The sequence below is a fragment of the Babylonia areolata genome, chromosome 23, assembly GCF_041734735.1.
Source record: "Babylonia areolata isolate BAREFJ2019XMU chromosome 23, ASM4173473v1, whole genome shotgun sequence".
Taxonomy (NCBI): Eukaryota; Metazoa; Mollusca; class Gastropoda; order Neogastropoda; family Buccinidae; genus Babylonia; species Babylonia areolata.
Window position 1 is genome coordinate 9,528,295 of NC_134898.1, and position 19,224 is coordinate 9,547,518.

At 46.2% G+C, this 19,224-nt stretch overlaps 1 protein-coding gene across 1 annotated transcript in view; it reads left to right on the top strand.

The window, feature by feature from the left end:
• Window positions 1–734: 734 nt before the first annotated feature.
• Window positions 735–19,224, top strand: part of LOC143297757 (myophilin-like) — a 44,605-nt gene continuing 26,115 nt past the window's right edge. Inside the window, exon 1 of the mRNA XM_076610219.1 lies at window positions 735–971. Within this exon, the coding sequence (XP_076466334.1) occupies window positions 918–971 (54 nt within the window). The 5' untranslated portion in view covers window positions 735–917. The remainder of the gene's footprint in view (window positions 972–19,224) is intronic.

Below are 19,224 nucleotides of genomic sequence, written 5' to 3' on the forward strand. Positions count from 1 at the left end.
TCAAGATGATTCTCTATCTCGACAGCGAGAGAACACAAACACTCTCTCTCTCTCTCTCTCTCTCTCTCTCTCTCTCTCCGGCTCTATCTCACTCACACACACGCATTCTCTCTCTCTCTCCCTCTCTCTCCCACAGACACAAACACACACACACACATACACACACACACACTCACACACATACACACACACACACACTCACACACACACACACTCTCACTCACACACACACAAACACACACATACACCATCGAGTCTCGTCAACTCATTAACCGTAGAATTAACCAAACTACCTATAAACCACAAAATCAATTTGAGGAAAACTCTAAAAACCCCTCTTAAAACAAACAGAACAGGATATCGCTAACGCACACGCAATGCCATTCCACCACCACCATTCCAGAATGGAGACTAAGTGTCGGCGGCAGCACTCAGCCCCCAGAAGCCGGGCCGTGAGGTGGGCACAAGGAGCAGCCTGCTGCCCGTCCCACTTTGCACACCGCTGCCCAAAATAGGCAGTTCCAGACCCCTGACCATACACACGCGCCTTCAGCTGAAATTTTCTGAATCACACCGCAACCAATCCGCGCTCCCCCGTGGCGGTCACGTGGTATGTAAATTGACTTCTACACGTGTTGAAGTTGAGGGGAGGGGGGACTGGTGGGGGTGGTTTTGCCCTGAAGGGGATCAGCTGTGTGGAGAGAGAGAGAGAAGGGAGGGAGGTGACAGGGAGGAAAGAGAGAGTGGCGAGGTGGAAGGGAGTGAAGTAAAGGGCGGGTCCTGTTGGATAGAGAGAGAGGGGAGAGAGAAAAAAGTGAGAGAGAAGCTGCTTCCCTGTCGGTCACTCACTGTTTAGAGTCCGGAGTGTTTGCTTGCGGCGGCCTGTAATTTTCACCACCCCACGACTGGTCATCACCATGGCCGGATTGCGAGCCCCAAAAGCAGGTTCCAGCAGGGATGCACAAGCCAAGGTAAAACTTTTTCTCCCCTAAACATTATTCTGTGACCACCGTGTGCAGTTAGAGGGATGGATGTTTTATACACCGGCTCCCGTGCCGGCCGCTCTGCCGGTGTCGATCCACATTCGCTATGCTGCCTCCTCCTTCAGGCCAGCCATAGAACCGAACAGTTCAACATGCTGATGCCAGTGGTTTTTATCTTTTAGGTGTGGCAGCAGGGCACACGCCTTTCGTGATAAACTAGTGCTGAATTCTATCTTTCCTTCATGGGGTCACGTTGTTAGGAGTTCTCAGAAAACAAGGCATTTTTTCCTTAATGTTTCCAGGACGCTCAGAATCTGAGTCGGAACATTTGGTTTGCCATGGATGTCATAAAGACTTAGCTGATGACACATCCAAACGAAAAAACAATGAATGATGATACACAGAACACTGTACTTTATGAATGATGCTGTAATTTTAAATTTTCATTGAAATCTAGGTTCAGCAAGATATAGAAAAAGTGACACTCCTTGATCACATAGTAATTGGAATCATCAAGGCTCTGCAAGTTATGAGGGTGGTGGGATGTGACAGTCTCGAACACACAGTGACGCGAATTCAAAGGTTTAACAAGTTGGAGAAAAACCCCATTGATGATAGTTTTTGATATGTACTGAAAACAGGAGTCTGTACGTGATACAGAAATCATGTTGATGACATAAGAAAAGAACTGTGAACTGTACACTCAAGGAAATGCTACCCTACAGCGTAGCTGTTCACGACAGTCTGAAAGTCACATTGTGAAGATGGCAGCCTGACCGTGATTGCAACGATCTGTTATTGCCTGTAAAATAAATATTTTTTCTCATGATTTCATTTTATTTTGTTATTTTTTTGTGCATCTACTGGTGATTCAGGGAGATATTGTAAGAAAAAAGTTGAAAAGAGCGGTTCTCCAGTTTTGTGAAGTTCTGGTGACATTCACATGCTGAACGACCAAGAAGTTTGAACAGAGACCTTCAGGAGAAGTTTCTTGTTGAGTTGACGACTTGATTGGCCCACATTAAGTTGTCAGGGTTGGGTCTTGGTTCGGTAAAGTTCTGTTGTTGGAGGGGATGAGTCCTGGATGTCTGTCCAGGGGCAGGTCCGCCTGGCGTCCCGAGGGGGTGGGTGGGTGGGGGGCGCGGGGTGTGTGTGTGTGTGTGTGGGGGGGGGGGGGGGGGGGTTGTAGGGGGACTCCTAGCTGTCTGAGGGGGTTTAAGTCCTGACTGTTCTTCTGGCAATCCGAGGGAGAAGTCCTGTTTCTTGATACGTATCTCCCTACCTTGTATCTACTTGTGTAGCAAGTCCACGCGAAAGGATGCGCAGCAACTGCTTGGAGCTTTTTGTATTTATTTATTTTTTTAATTTTTTTTATTTGGTATTTCTTTTACTTGTTCAGTCTTTATCGATAACAGGCTCTTCGATGTGTGCTGGGCCTAAATAAGTACAGGCTCTTTGTCTGGCCTTAATTTCTCAATGCTGGATGCAGAGTCCCCTCCCCATCCCTCAGATCCCCCCTCCCCTTGCCCGTGTGTGCCATGTTCGTTAGAATGGTGAAAAAAAAAAAAAAAAAAAAATCAAATCGAACAACTAAGTAAACAGAACAAGAATGTTACATGTCTGTCTGAGTGTGTATGTGTGCGTGCCTGAAATCGGATTGAATGGTACAGGAAACGAATGACGAGCGCCCAGCGGCAGCCGTCAGTCGGCTCTACCCAGGTAGACAGCCTGTTGTGCAAATGACCCCGTGTTTGTAAAGCGCTTAGAGCTTTGTCTCTGACCGAGGATAGGCGCTATATAAGTATCCATATAATATAATATCATATCATATCATATCATACCAAAAGAAAAGGTGAAATATGGACCTTAGGAGATGGCAACTGATTTATTGGAAAGCAGTACAGAAGGGGTGGTTTCTGTGTGAGGAACACACTCACGTCATTGAGTTAGCGTGAATTTTCTGACACTCTGACAAAGAATGCGTCAACTTCCTTATCCGCAGTTCTTTCCGCCTGCTTGTACATGTGTCTGTCTGTTTGTCTCTATGTATGAGTATATGTGTGTATATGTGTCTGTCTGTCTGCCTGTCTGTCTGCCTGTCAGTATGTATGTATGTAGGTAGGTAGAAAGGTACGTAGAAAGGCAGGAAGGTGAGTAGACTATGCATGCATGCGTGCATGTATGTACACAAGTGTGTATGCAATCTTGTGTATTAGAATATCTACGTATTCATCATCGTATATACGTAACCACGCACATTCGCACACAGGTTGGGGGAGGGGGAGGGGGGGTAGTAGAAGTGAGGGGCGGGAGGGGTGAGGGGGAATGGTTACGATGGGAGTGAGAGGGGAGAGGGAACTCTGTGGGGTGGAGTGGGTAGGGGGGTGGGGGAAGATAGGTAGGGGAAGGAGAGAGGAGAGGGAGGGAGGGAGGGAGAGAGAGAGGAGTAGCTAAGTACTTTAACAGTGGTTACCTGTACTGTACCGCACTGCACTGCACTACAGCACTTGCAACTATCCTTAGCCACACACACACACACACAAAACAAGCAAGCACACACGCACACGCACACACACACACAACAAGCAAGCACACACACACACACACACTCACACGCACCCACACACAAACACAACACGCAAGCACACACACACACCCCACACACACACGCACACACACACACACACACACACACCACGCAAGCACACACGCACACACACACACACACACACACACACAGGGCTTATGGGAAAAGACTGAACAGTTTCACTTTTCTTTTCTTCTTCTTCTGTTCAAGCACACGGCTTGTCAGTTTCAGGGCCCGTGTCCCGTGGTAGTCGTGATCCCCGTGTATCAGTTGCCTTGTCACTGTCACCAGCCCTCTGGTCACCAGGCGGTGCGGGCAGGCAGAGTCCCCCCCCCCCCCCCCACACACACACCCCGTAGTTTTCTCCCCCGTTTATACAGTATTATATAATTGAAACTATCACAGTGCAGATATACAGTTGCCCTACCTTTCCGCCGTATATGATAATATCCTTTGTTATTGACATGAAAATAACGAAATATGACATATATACGAATGCTTTATTGTCTTAATAAGGTGGAATTCGCGTTCTTCGGAGGGAGGTGATGTAATAAACTGATGGAGAAGAAATTATATGTGAATAAATTTACATACACATCTTACAAACACACACACGCACACACACACACACACACACACACACACACACACACACACACACACACACACACACACACACACACACACACACACTTTGGACAGCTTTCACCTCACACCTCTCATGAATGAAGAAACATGACAGGACACTGAAAATACAACAACTGTGATTCCATTGTGGAAAACGAAGATGATTTTTAGAGAAAATATCGAGGAGAGAAACGCATTGTCAATGCAGAAGTGAGAGCCTCCCGGATAAGAACAGGATTTTCAACGACAGCAGCTCTCTTCCTACTACTACTACCACTACTATTGCTGCTGCTGCTGCTGCTGCTGCTACTACTACTACTACTACGACTACTACTACTACATTACAAACACAAGTTATACAACATTAAACATACGTGCATCAAGTTCACCAAACACGAACAAGCGTGTGTACACACAAACATTCAAACAAATCACACCAGCACACGCACATACACGACCAGCACAAGTTCAAGAAGCATATAAATCAATCAATTAAACGGTAGGGAGAATGGACGAGGTGCGTTATTCAAGCAGCTGAAACAACCTTTGTACATGTAAAAGCCAAGAAACAACTGATGTGATACATCGAAGAGGCAAAAAATGGTGTGGTAGGGAACGCAGCAGAGGTGCTGGATTTTGGACATGTATACCCTATTAAAAACCTCGGGGGTGGTGGAAATGAGGGCGAGGAGGAAGGGGGGTCTACCGTTAGTGCCGTTGCGAGGAGTGGTGTGTTTTGTGAGAAAATACGGGGAACGACTTTTCGTCGGAGGGGCTGCAGGCTTCTGCTTGCCTGTTGGGACCTGTACTGTTCCAAGGCCTGTACTGTTGTTGTTGTGGGCCCTTTTTGTGACCAGTGGCTGGAATGTCGCACGTTGCGGGGGTGATTTTGTACAGCTAGCTAGCTTGGCACTGTTTCTTCTGCTGCATGTGTTGACGCTTTCATATAATGTCATTGTTTCTTGTTTCACACGTTATTATTTTCTTGCTTGTCGTGGTGGTGGTCGTGAAGGTAGCAGCAGCAGCAGCAGCAGAAACAGTTGTCGTGGTGGTGGTCGTGAAGGCAGCAGCAGCAGCAGCAGCAGCAGAAACAGTTGTAGTGGTGTGGGAGCAGAAGTAGTAAGAAAAGTAGTCGTAGTCGCAGTAGCAGGAGGAGGGAGATGAGGGGTAGCAACAACAGTAGCTCATCAGCAACAACAGCAGTAGTGGTAGCAAAGCAGCAGCAACGAAGCTGTAGATGTATAGCAGTAGCAGAGCAGCAGCGTTGTAATAGCAGTAGCAGGAATGCAATTGTAGTAACAGCAGCACTGAGCAGCATAGCAGGAGCATTAGCAGCAGTTCAGTTAGGTTCAGTAGCTCAAGGAGGCGTCACTGCGTTCGGACTAACCCATATACGCTACACCACATCTGCTAAGCAGATGCCTAACCAGCAGCGCAAACCAGCGCGCTTACGCCTCGAGGGAAAAATACATTAACAATAATAATAATAATGATATACTACTACTGCTACAACTACAACGAATGATAATAATAATAATAAGTACACTAAAAAGTATATTGACAGCAGCAGTAGCAATGTAACAGTAGTCACAGCAGCAGAAACAACGGTGATGGTGATGATGATGATGATGATGATGATGATGACGATGGTTGTCGCTGTTCATGTGACTGCATGATATTGTACATGTCACAGCTGCTGAGCCCAGGAAGTCAAATTACGTGCCAAATGATGATCACTTGTGGATTCTTCAGTTTGATTCTGTCCACACTTAACGATATACGGCAAAACAGAGAGAGAGAGAGAGAGAGAGAGGTGGTAGTAGTGGTGGTGGGGGGCACACAGAGACACCAGAGAGACAGGCAAACACACGAAGACAGAGAGAGACAGACAGACAGACAGACATTATTCCATTTCTTCTTCTTCATCGTCGTCGTCTTCTTCTTTCCATTGTTTTAATTGCTTTCCTTGGCTGCTGCCCATTTGTTTTTCTCCTCCTCCTCCTGTGCCTCCTCCTCCTCCCCTTTTTTCTTCCAGCCGGGCGGCAGGTAAGGTAAGACCGAAGTGAGATACGGCACGCAATGGAATGGAGGACCGACAGACGGGTGAACGGACGGGAAGCGGCAGATAGGTACCGGGGAATGAGGTCTAAGTGTTCCGACCTGGGTCATGAAAATGCCGCTCTCAGTGGCAGCAAAGATAGGAAATAGTTGTAATTTTCCCATTTCTTCTCAGTGACTTGCTACACAGCATCGTCCGAAGTAAGTTTTCTACGAGAGGCTAGTGTGTCAAGTGAAGCCCTGTACACTTGGCGAAAGGTTCTTCCCCTAAAGCTGATCGTGAAATAGCTTAATTGCAAGCTAAATACCGGTGCCTCGGAAATCTTGTTGATTCACGTGCGTAACTGCTGTGTGTGTGTGTGTGTGTGTGTGTGTGTGTGTGTGTGTGTGTGTGTGTGAAAATAAAGAAAAGAAAGCTTGTCATTCTGATCAACTTGACATGGTGAGAGAATGAAGAGAGAGTCAGACAGACTGAGACAGAGAGGGGGGAAGGCAGAACCTGGAGAAACAGACAGAGACATAAATTTAGAATAAGAGTTTATTGGAGTTTTTTTTCACTCTCTATCTTGACGAAGAATGCACAAAAGCACGTTGTTTAGTTTTAGGGGAAAAAGTGTTCCTAGATATCCAAATTAATCCTGTATTCTGTAAAAGTGTTGTTGACAAGGGAGCCTTCAAAGCAAAGATGTCTTTTTAAACAAACTGGGAAGCATAACTAGACCCTATTTGTTGATTTGTAGCTTATTAATTTAGTGCTTTTCTTACTACACTTAAACAATTAAGACATGGACATTGTTTCTTGATTCTGTGGTGGTACACAGACTGAAGGATGGAGGGAAGGAGGCGGGGGATGGGGGGTGTTCAGAGGGAGAGAGCAGGGAGATGGGAGAGTGGCGAGGAGGGTGGAGGGGGTGTTGTTGGTGGTGGTGGTGGTGGGGGAGTGGGGGGGGGGGGGGGGCGAGGTGGTGGAGGACTACCTGCAGATCGTGGCAGGTTTACGGGCTGGGTGTCGTTCACTTCCAGTGCGGCGACTCATGCAGGGGTGGAGATCCGTTACAGTTTATATATACCTGAAAGTACAACTTGACATTTTGCATTAATTCGTTTTCTAAGCATCAGCCTTTTTGAGGGGCAGCCTGCTGTTTGAGCCATAACCACTAGCTTTCAAGCAATGCTGGGGAGGGGGGGGGGGTGGGGGGGTCGGGGGGGGGATGCAAACGTAGCCTATCACTAAAATGAGGTTAAACAGAGCGAGAGCGAGCGAGCAAACGAGCGCGAGCGAGAGATCAAGAGAGAGAGAGAGAGAGAGAGAGTAGACTGCTGCCGAGTTCCGTTCCGTTCTTGCAGGACTTATAAAGGCTGTGCTCTCGAAGTTGATTGACTCTCCGAAATTTCGAGCAACAAAGGAAAGGCGATCCAGAGAGACAGAACGTGGGAAACAGCAGGCTTCTTTTCCCAAGTTTTTGCTCTTTTTTGTGTCTGCATACGATGGCATTTCATTGACCAGAGTTTGGTTGTAGCAATGGAGGCTATGAGATGAAGAAACGGAGGATAGCACAAGTCATGTTTGCTGCTGTTGCCTACGTCGCTCGCCTTTGGTATTGCTCGAATTTCGAGGAACAGTTAGATGCGCATGCGCAAGATCCAAGATGGCGGCGGAACTATCCGGCGGTCTATTGTGAATAATAATTCTGAGAGAAGTATGATGTTAGTTGTGGGTCTACCCGTGGATACTGTGGTTACTGTTACATTACTGTCCGATACAACTAGAGACGGTGATAGAGAGGAGGAGGGGGGAATAGGGAAGGTGAGGGGAAGGAGGAAGTGGGGGGGGGGGGACGTTGCGCCAACAGCCATGCACTAATGAGGACTGTGGCCTCCTCCCCTCCCTCCCCCCTGACCCCCGCCCCCCACACACGTCCGGCATGAGGGCGAAGGAGATAAGGCGTCATGTGGTTTACTGAGACTGTCGGGCAAATAAATCTCTGTCGATTTACCCCCCCCCCCCCCCTCCCCCTCCCTCCAACGAAAATGAATGACTGTCAGTTTCCTAAGTGCAACAGAAGTCTCGCTTTACCGGCCGGTACGCGGAGAGGGGTGGTTGGTGTGTGTGCCCGGGATGTAGATAACCCCACTCTGCGCTGTCTGCACTAAGGCATGCGTTGCGGACCTCCACCCAATTTGACGTCATTCTGCTTGTGCAGGTTTGACGTCATCCTCTCTCTCTCTCTAAATTGCAATTAAATGTTAATCTAGATAAAAGTAATATTATTGTTTTTAGGAAAGGTGGTTATTTGGCAGCAAGGGAAAGGTGGGTGTATGGTGGTATTGATATGCCAGTTGTCAATGCTTACAAATATCTTGGAATTTTATTTTCTACTCGTTTGAGTTTTGTAGCTGCATGCAGGGATCTTTCAAGCAGAGCAAAGAATGTGCTATTACATATTATGAAGAAACTCTTTTTATTAAACAATAATTCTTTGGATATTTTTATTAAGATTTTCGATACTCAGATACAGCCCATCGTACAATATGGCTCAGAATTATGGGGTCTAGATAAAAATGCTACAATACAATGTGAGTCCGTTCATTTATTTGGACTGAAAAAGTTTTTAGGAGTTGAAATGAAGGCACCTAACGATTTAGTATATGGTGAGACGAACAGACATCCAATCTATATAAATTCTGCAGTTAGATGTGTTCGATACTGGTTTAAATTACTAAAAATGAATGAAAACAGACTGCCACGTACATCCTATAATATGTTGAATGATTTAGATTCTAGAGGTAAAAAGAACTGGGCGTCAAATGTACTAACTTGTCTCTGTGAACTGGGCTTTGGATATGTTTGGGAATATCAAGGAGTAGGTAATGAAAATATGTTTCTGAAACTTTTTCGTCAGCGTTTGATAGACTGTAGATGGCAAAACTGGGAAAATCATATTCAGTCAAGTGATAGATTCTGTCTCTACAGATCTCATACTTCTACACATTTAGTAAAGAATTATCTTTTGTTTAACATGGAAAGATATCTACGAGTTTTATTAACAAGATTTAGATTTGGCATTTCTGAAATTCATATGCACAGATATCGTTATAAGATTGTTGATCACACAGAGAAGTTGTGTCCTTTGTGCAAGCTGTCAAATGAAGATGAAGTGCATTTTGTTTTGATGTGTCCTGTGTTGCATGGATTTCGCGTAAGATTTATTCCAAAGAAATATTATGAACGTCCATGTTTGTTTAAATTATGTTTATAGTTGGCATCATCTGATGATGGTGTCATACGTAATCTCGCACTGTATTTACACAAAGCTTTTAGTTAAGAGAAACGGTATTATCATAATTTCTTTAACTAATTGTGAAAATGGTGAATGTTTACTGATAGTATGGTGACATCTGTATACTGTATTATCGCCCTTCATTCATATGGGGCTATGGCCCCTCTCGTGTGTGTGTGTGTGTGTGTGTGTGTGTGTGTGTGTTTGCATGTGTGTCTTTGCATGTGTGTGCGTGTGGGGGAGTACGTGTGCGTGTTTGTGTGTGTATGCGTGTGTGTGCGTGCGTATCCATGTGCGCGCTTGTGTGTGTGTGTGTGTGTGTGTGCGTGCGTGTGTATGAGTGTGTTTGTGCATGTGTGTAAGCGCGCGCGCGCGCCAGTATATGTGCGTGCGGTGTGTGCGCGCGCTAAGTGACCGTGCTCCCATTCAGAAACCAGTCCACAGGCTTTCGGAAATTTGTCTTGATCAGTGTGCATGTTTTGGCAATCCCGACTTCAGCTAAGTGTGTCTGCTGTCAGTCAGTTCTGAAAGCCAGTGATCCCATATCAGTGCTGTAACTGATTGACGGTACACGTCTTTTCTGAAATGACGATGAAACTGTCGGATGCTTGCCACGAAATCCGTGGGTGGGATGTTAGGTTCTGGGGGGTAAAGATGCTGAACGTTTTCCGACATGTTTTCACCACGTTAAGAACGTGCCGCAACAGCAGATAGGAACTGTCTAATCACGGTGTTAATTTCACCTGGGAAAGCCCGTCTTCGGTAATCTCGCGTGTGTATGTAATCATGTCGGATAGAGCAATTTCCATGTTAACAGAACTCGATTTCACAGGTTTTTTTAATTTATTTATTTATTTTTTTTTACACACCTGTTTCGTCTTCTTCTTCTTCTTTACACAGCTCTTAAAATGTGTTTTAAGTGTCTTCAACTTTCTTTTTCTCTCTCTCTTTTTTTCTTTCTTTAAATTTTTTTTTTTTTTTATATCTCGTTGTCATTTCGTCATTGCCGTTGATCACAACATGAAGATAATTAGGTGTTTCTTTACCTCTGAAGGAGGGAACTGGGTTTAGAGTGCTGGTCATTACTGATACACCAACGTAGTAGAGTTGAGTGCTGGGTGAGTATTGGAATGGACAATGTATGCATACTTTTGTGTAATGCTGTTTGTCGACTTTGGTAGTTTGGAAAGTTACACTGGTTTTGGCCAGTACGTACAGGGATCAGGATAGGGGGAGGGAAAGAGAAGAAGACAGAGAAAGAGAACAAGACAGAGAAGGAGAAGAAGACCAGTATAAGTTTGGCTTGTACATACAGGGATAAGGACAGATGAAGAGAAGGAGAAGAAGACAGAGAAAGAGAAGAATGCTGAACGTCTAGTTTGGAAAGTCGTAGTTTTGGGTCTGGTAGAATCAGGGAGGTAAGAGAGAGAGAGAGAGAGAGAGAGAGAGAGAGAGAGACACACACACACACACACAGAATCTTTGATATGGCCACGTTACATGAATCCACAGCCTTCCTGAAACAATCCTCCAAGGAACTGTTAGGGGGGTGGAGGGTAGACGGAGGGGATACAGAAAAAAACAACATTGACTGGCAACATCGCAGAGTGGACAGGAAAACCATTAGCAGAGATCCAGTCCTTGGCACTCTACCAGCAGACGTGGGGGAGTCTGGCGGATAGTACTGTGTGGTCCCCCAGTGACTTCGCACAGTTGGGGGAGAAGAAGAAGAAGAAGAAGAAGAAGAATGAGGAAGGGAAGAGAGGAGGACGGGGTGCCAGGGGAAGGGGAGGGAGGGAGGGACGGGAAGGAACGTTGCGCCAACAGCCATGCACCGATGAGGTCTGTGGCTCAGTGCCCCCCACGCACTTTTAGGGGGATGTGGGCAAGGGAGATAATGCGATCTCAGTCAGGGGGGGTTACCGAAACTTTCCGGTGGCTAATTCCCTGTCGATAATCCAAGCCAAATAACGTCTGCCAGTTTGTAAAGTGCAGCAGAAGCCTCGCTTTACCGGTCGGTATAGGTAAGAATGGGGATCGTCTACCTGGGATAGATAGTGCACCTCTAGGTGCTGTCTGCACTCAGGCCTGAGAGGTGTGGCCCTCCGCCCAACGTGACGTCATCCAGACAGCCGTTTGGGCAAAGTTTAGCGTCATCCTCTCGTGGTTATCCAACACTCCGAAAATGTAATCTGTGTGAGCACTCCCAATTTCGGCCTTGTCTGCGTATTGCTAATAGCCATGCCACGTGACTACACTGTCCATAAGCAAACAGTAGGAATTTGGATTTGACTTGATTAGACTCGGCAGTCATGGCGATCGTGTCTGTAGCATCAGATGTGATGGACGTCCGATGTGGAGGCCTGTAACAGTAGTTTCACTTAAACGGCGTGTTCTTGATAGAGATACTTCCGTGATCCGCAACCCGACTTCACTTGAAAGAAGTAATCCGTATTATGTCAAATTTAAAACAATATTTTCTGAGTACCCTGTAAAGATCTATTGTTAAAAGTAACTTTAAAAAAAATGGAAATATGAATGTGTGTCAAATTGTTATTATAGTTACATATGTCATAATACTCATTAGAGTGTAAATATATACCAGCATCTAGGGGCATTGTTTTCTTTACATCAATAAAAAAAAAGTTTAAAAGGTGGCTGAAATGTCCTCACGGTAAAAACATATCTCTCTCTACGCCACTTTCTCTCTCCATCTGTCTCTCTCACATACACACAGTCTGTTTGTGTGTCCGTCTGTCTGTCTGGATGTGTGTGTGTGTGTGTGTGTGTGTGTGTGTGTGTGTGTGTGTGTGCGTGCGTGCGTGTGTGTGTGTGTGTGTGCGTGTGTGTGTGTGTGTGTGTGTGTGTGTGTGTGTGTACGTGAATGCGTGCGTGCGCGCGCGTGTGTGTGTGTGCGTGCGTGCGTGCGTGTGTGTGTGCGTGCGTGTGTGTGTGTGTGTGTTTCTCTATTTTTGCTTTTCTGTCCAACTGTTTTAAGCAGTAAACACACAGAGCTCCTCCCCCTGCACCCCCCCCCCCCCTCCCCCCTCCCCCCACCGACCTCCAGCATTCCACACGGAGGTAACCTGACCACCAGTCAGAGGAAAGATAACAGACGGTAGAGTGAAACTGAAGTCAGACATGGCCGCTAATTGAACGCTTTCTTTCTCTTTTTTCTTCTTTCGTGTATTATTGCTCGCCAAGCTGCACCTCGGTTCCTCGTTAATGGATAGAATGGAGTCCTTATTAGTGGTTTCGAGTTTAGCGAATTCTGGTGTCGGAAGTGCAAGTGTTGCACTTGTGTGTTTTACCCCGACCTGCTGACAGCTGCCCGGTTCCAGACGTTCTGGGAGTGGGTGAGAGGCACGGAGGCATTGCTGAGAATCGTGTATCTTGTTTTTGAGGCGTGTTTTCCGTCTCCCCCTCTGCCTCTGTCTGTCTGTCTGTCTGTCTGTCTCTGTATGTATGTATGTATGTATGTATGTATGTGTGTGTGTGTGTGTGTGTGTGTGTGTGTGTGTGTGTGTGTGTGTGTGTGTGTGTGTGTGTGTGTGAGGTGTGTTTGTATTGGTGAGAGAGAGAGAGAGAGAGAGAGAGAGAGAGAGAGAGAGAGAGTGTAATAATAACAATAATAATAATAACATAACAGCGCTCGATTTCGATGTGTGTGTGTCAGTGTGTGTGTGTGTGTGTGTGTGTGTGTGTGTGTGTCTGTCTGTCTGTGCGCGCGCGCGCGTGTGCGTGCGTGCGTGTACGTGCACACTCGCGCACAGTCATGCATGAGTGCGCACCTGCATGGATAAGTAAAAGTACATCATCAATGAGCGAGCAAACGTGCACGGGCAGGTAGGAAGAGCAGGCCGCAATAAATGGTGTTTGTGTGGAAAGGCACATGACATGGCAGGTCCTGACTGAAATAGAAAGGAAGACGCTTGCTGCACCCGAAAGGCGAAAGCTGATAAACAATGGTGTCTGTATTGCTGCTGGAAGCCCGACTACACACCTTACCCCCCTTCCACCCACCCACCCCCCCACTCTCCCACTCTCCCCCATCCTTCTATAATATAAACTCTTGCTTACCCTTGTCCCCCCCCCCCTCCTCCCCCCCCCCCCCTCCACCACACTTTCCCCTCACCGCCTCTCCCGGCTTTTAGGACGTTGACGAGCGATTCCATCCTTTTGGAGTGAATCACCTCTCCTCTCTACTCCACTCGGCTCCCTGCTCCCATCCCAACTACCCCTCCCCTCAACTTATCACGCGCTGTGGTGAGTTTATCTCCACTATCTGCCCCTCCTACCCTCCCCCCCCCCCCCCTTCATCACTTTACCCCCCCCCCCCCCCCCCCCCCCCTTCCTTCTTCCTTTCTTCCCCTTTATCTCCCCGTTTCCATTGGCAACCGGATTCATCAGGTCTGCCGCTGCTTCTCTTCTGTTCCTCTTCTCGAACTGTTCACTATACTATCACTGTGCTTGGCTGACGGCTCCAGAAGTTAGGGCCCTATCCTTGTGGTGCTGTGTTATATAAGACAGAACCGTAAACACTTACCCCCCCCACGCCCCCCCAGCCCCTCTCCCACATAGAAACACACACCCACGCGCGTACGCATACACACACACACACATATACATACATATAAAAAAACACACATACGCTCATGCACGCACGCACACCCACAACACGCACACGCCCAAACACGCACATGCACAGAACACACACAGCACACACACACACACACACACACACACACACACACAAGCATACATTCACACAGAGACAAAAGTACTACTACTACTGGATATTTAAGCAGCGCATTTCACCAGAAATACTGCTCAAAGCGGTTTACATTTCATTCCCCACTCCCCGCCTACCTATCTTTACTCCTCCCCCACCCACACATACACACGGAAGCAAGTGAAAAAAACAAAAAAAACAAAAAAAAAAAAACCCAAACAAAAACACCCAGAAACAAAAAACGAAAACAAAACAAACAAACAAACAAAAACAACAACAAAAACACACACACAAAAAAAAACATCTAACGCAACTGAACATTGGAAACTACCCACCCACCTATGACACCCTCCAGAAAACGCATCCCTGCAACACGCACACAGGCACAAGAACGTGCACTCACCAGCACCCCGCCACACACACGGTAAACAACCTCTCCACAACAAACCATGCACCCAAAACCAGATGACACCAAGACTGAAACAACAACAACAACAAAAACCAAACAAACTGCCATTATTGCTGTTGGAAAAGATGTGTTTTCAGAGCAGACTTGAAAGATTTCAGCGAGACAGAATGACGCACATTTTCTGGTAGTTTTGTTCCACGATTGACGGAGCCTGGAAAGAAAAAGACCTTTGACCCTGTTTATTTCTTCTTTACAATAGGGAGTTTTAAAAACTTGCCATCAGGTGACACAAAAACACATACATACTCACATGAAGTGAACAAGAGTTCATTATCATTATCATTATTATTATAGAACACACACGTACACGCAGGCATGCACACAGATCCCCCCCCCCACACGCACACAAACACTATAAACACACACGTACACACACGGATGCACACGCACGCACGCACACGCACACGCACACACACGTACACACACACACACACAAACGCGCATCACATCCTCAGTGTGCGTGTGCGTATGTGTGTGTGTGTGTGCGTGTGTGTGTGTGTGAGAGAGAGGGAGAGAGAGAGAAGAGAGAGTGTGTGTGTGTGTGTGCATGCGCGCGTTTGCCTCCAGTTTTATACATAACACCTGTTTGTCATTAAAAAGATATGTATATAATAACGCGACCTAGCCGTCTAACCTCACAAGCAAAAATAGATTTGAATTACTTGTCACTGATAGCATTACCTGAAAGTAATGAGGAATGATGAGATGCAGAACGTCTATGAATGCTACAAGATATGGATAGTGAACACGGCCCTGAACCTCCGTGCTGACAACAACATTGATCGTCTGATTGCTGCATTTGATTTAACCCATTGACTGCTGACAACAACATTGATCGTCTGATTGCTGCATTTGATTTAACCCATTGACTGCTGACGACAACATTGATCGTCTGATTGCTGCATTTGATTTAACCCATTGACTGCTGACAACAACATTGATCGTCTGATTGCTGCATTTGATTTAACCCATTGACTGCTGACGACAACATTGATCGTCTGATTGCTGCATTTGATTTAACCCATTGACTGCTGACGACAACATTTATCGTCTTATTGCTGCATTTGATTTAACCCATTGACTGCTGACAACAACATTGATCGTCTGATTGCTGCATTTGATTTAACCCATTGACTGCTGACGACAACATTTATCGTCTTATTGCTGCATTTGAATTAACCCATTGACTGCTGACAACAACATTGATCGTCTGATTGCTGCATTTGATTTAACCCATTGACTGCCGGCGACAATATTTATCGTCTGATTGCTGCATTTGATTTAACCCATTGACTGCTGACGACAGCATTTATCGTCTGATTGCTGCATTTGATTTAACCCATTGACTGCTGACGACAGCATTTATCGTCTGATTGCTGCATTTGATTTAACCCATTGACTGCCGGCGACAATATTTATCGTCTGATTGCTGCATTTGATTTAACCCATTGACTGCTGACGACAACATTTATCGTCTGATTGCTGCATTTGATTTAACCCATTGACTGCTGACGACAACATTTATCGTCTGATTGCTGCATTTGATTTAACCCATTGACTGCTGACGACAAGCGGGCTCGTCAGTGAATTAGCGGTCACCTAACTTAATGAGACGGAGCTTAGAGCTTACAGGTCAGGTTGGCAGTCATCGTTCTTTGTGCGGATTTTACATGTTACATGTCTGTGTGAGTGTGTATGTGTGCATGCCTGAAATCTGACTGAATGACACAGGAAACGAATGATGAGCACCCATTGCCAGCCGTCAGTCGGCTCTACCCAGGTAGGCAGCCTGTTGTGCAAATGACCCCATGTTTGTAAAGCGCTTAGAGCTTGGTCTTCGACCGAGGATAGGCGCAATATAAGTATCCATATCAATCAATCAATCAGTCAATCAATCAGTTTGCCTCAGCAAAATCAGTCACACCGCTATCAGAAAGCAAGTGACGGCACTTGACATTCATTCCACTCGGATCTCATTTCACCCAGGTTCAGCCGCTAAGGGGTTAAACTCAGACACTTGCGCGCGGGTGTCGCGGTGTTGGCAGAAATGTGTGTGTGTGTGTGTGTGTGTGTGTGTGTGTGTGTGTGTGTGCAAACACGCACCCCCTTATTGTGAATGTGTTGTGTGTGTCTGTCTGTCTGTATGTGCGCGCGCGCGAATACCCTGTGTGTATGTATGTGCATTTGGTCGATGTTTATATGGGATATTATTTACTGTTTGTTGGTATATACGAATGTATTCTTGTGACAGATTATGCAAATGGCGTGTGATTGTAAAAAATGTGCGTGTGTGTCTGAGAGAGACTTCGGCCTTTTCTAATTCACTCTCGATCGCCATACAGAGAGAGAGAGAGAGAGAGAGAGAGAGAGAGAGTGGGGTACACAGAGACAGAGAGAGGGAGGGAAGGAGGGAGGGACACACACACACACACACACACACACACACACACACACACACACACACACACACACACACACACAATGACAAACATGTTAAGAATACGTCACGTTTTCTTTCAATCCGAATAATTTCAATGATTCATTAAACTTAGTACTGTCATTAGATGTTTATGATAACCTTTTGAAGACAGCAACGCTGAATTTTACATTAAGTATAGATGAAATAATAATTTTCTACAAATTAATATTTGCCAGAATGTGTGAGACATGTTTTATAAAGATCAATTCCTGGCCGAGGCAAGGTAATTTTATGTGTGTGACAGTGATTCTTTGCTGGAAAATTACTCATGAGTGAGTTCATTGGCAATTTGTCAGAAACAGATAAGGATGGACATTTTAGACTAACCAATTTAGGAACACACTTGCAAAGACTTAGGGGTGGTTTCTGGATATTACGTCGCGATGAATCCTAAACAGTCGAGGCATAGTCAATATAGGAATGGAAAATATTTTTCGTGTTTGTAGATTTTTAAAAAATCATTTATTTTTTAGAACATTTGTATATCTTTTTAGAAACATATTTACAAAACATTGTCATGTAATCAGACCAAGTAAATCTGTTATCAATAACTACCCCACGAACCTTGGTGATATCGAGAAATCGAGAAAAGAAGAGAGAGAGAGAGAGAGAGAGAGAGAGAGGAGAGAGGGAGAGAGCCAACATCTGTTGTTTCAAATATCGCACAGAAACAGCGGGAGAGGAATGCCAGAGTGTGACCTGAAGAAATCAGAGCGAAAAAGGATGGGGAGGTGGATTGCTGAGCGACAGACAGACATTCGCTGCGAAGATGCCAACGGTCTTTTATTTCTGGGCATTTTCCCCTTTCCGACTGTAATTAGAGCAAAGAACCTGTAATTACCCACGGTGGTGTAGCCTTCGCTCATTAGAATTGGGGAGGGAGAGAGGGCGAGGGGGGTTGGGGATGAGGGGGAGGGGCCAGGGGGTGACAGGAGGATGCTGGGTATGTTGTTTCCATAACTCACCGAACACTGACATGGATTACAGGATCTTTAACGTGAGCATTTGATTTTCTGCTTGCGTATACACACGAAGGGGGTTCAGGCACTAGCAGGTCTGCACATATGTTGACCTGAGAGATCGGAAAATTCTCCACCCTTTACCACCTCCAGGCGCCGTTACCGAGATTCGAACCCGGGACCCTCAGATTGAAAGTCCAACGCTTTAACCACTCGGCTATTGCGCCCGTCATCCCATTCTGGTTCGTCAGTCCGTGTCCTTCCCCGGATTCGCCCACCACCCACTCACTGACCTGCATTGGTGGCCATAATTATGCATAAAAAGGGTAACAGTTAATGCCCCATAACCTTGTGTCTAGGGCTCGGCATAGGAAGGCGGGGCCCAATCCTCTCCTTCCGCCGTTAAAACATCCCCCAGCCAATGTCGGGTACCTGCTACATCTGGTTGGAGTGAGGAACACCGGAGTCAAGTGCCTTTTGCACGGACACAACACCATGCCCAAACAGTGCCTCTCCTTCCGCCGTTAAAACATCCCCCAGCCAATGTCGGGTACCTGCTACATCTGGTTGGAGTGAGGAACACCGGAGTCCAGTGCCTTTTGCACGGACACAACACCATGCCCAAACAGTGCCTCTCCTTCCGCCGTTAAAACATCCCCCAGCCAATGTCGGGTACCTGCTACATCTGGTTGGAGTGAGGAACACCGGAGTCAAGTGCCTTTTGCACGGACACAACACCATGCCCAAACAGTGCCTCTCCTTCTTCCTTCGTGGGCTGCAACTCCCCCGTTCACTCGTATACACACGAGTGGGCTTTTACGTGTATGACCGTTTTTACCCCCCCCCCATGTAGGCAGCCATACTCCGTTTTTCGGGGGTGTGGATGCTGGGTATGTTCTTGTTTCCATAACCCACCGAACACTGACATGGATTACAGGATCCTCAAGGTGTGTATTTATTTTGATCTTCTGCTTGCGTGTACACACTAAGGGGGTTCAGGCACTAGCAGGTCTGCTCCTACCTGGAAGATTGGAAAAATCTCCACCCTT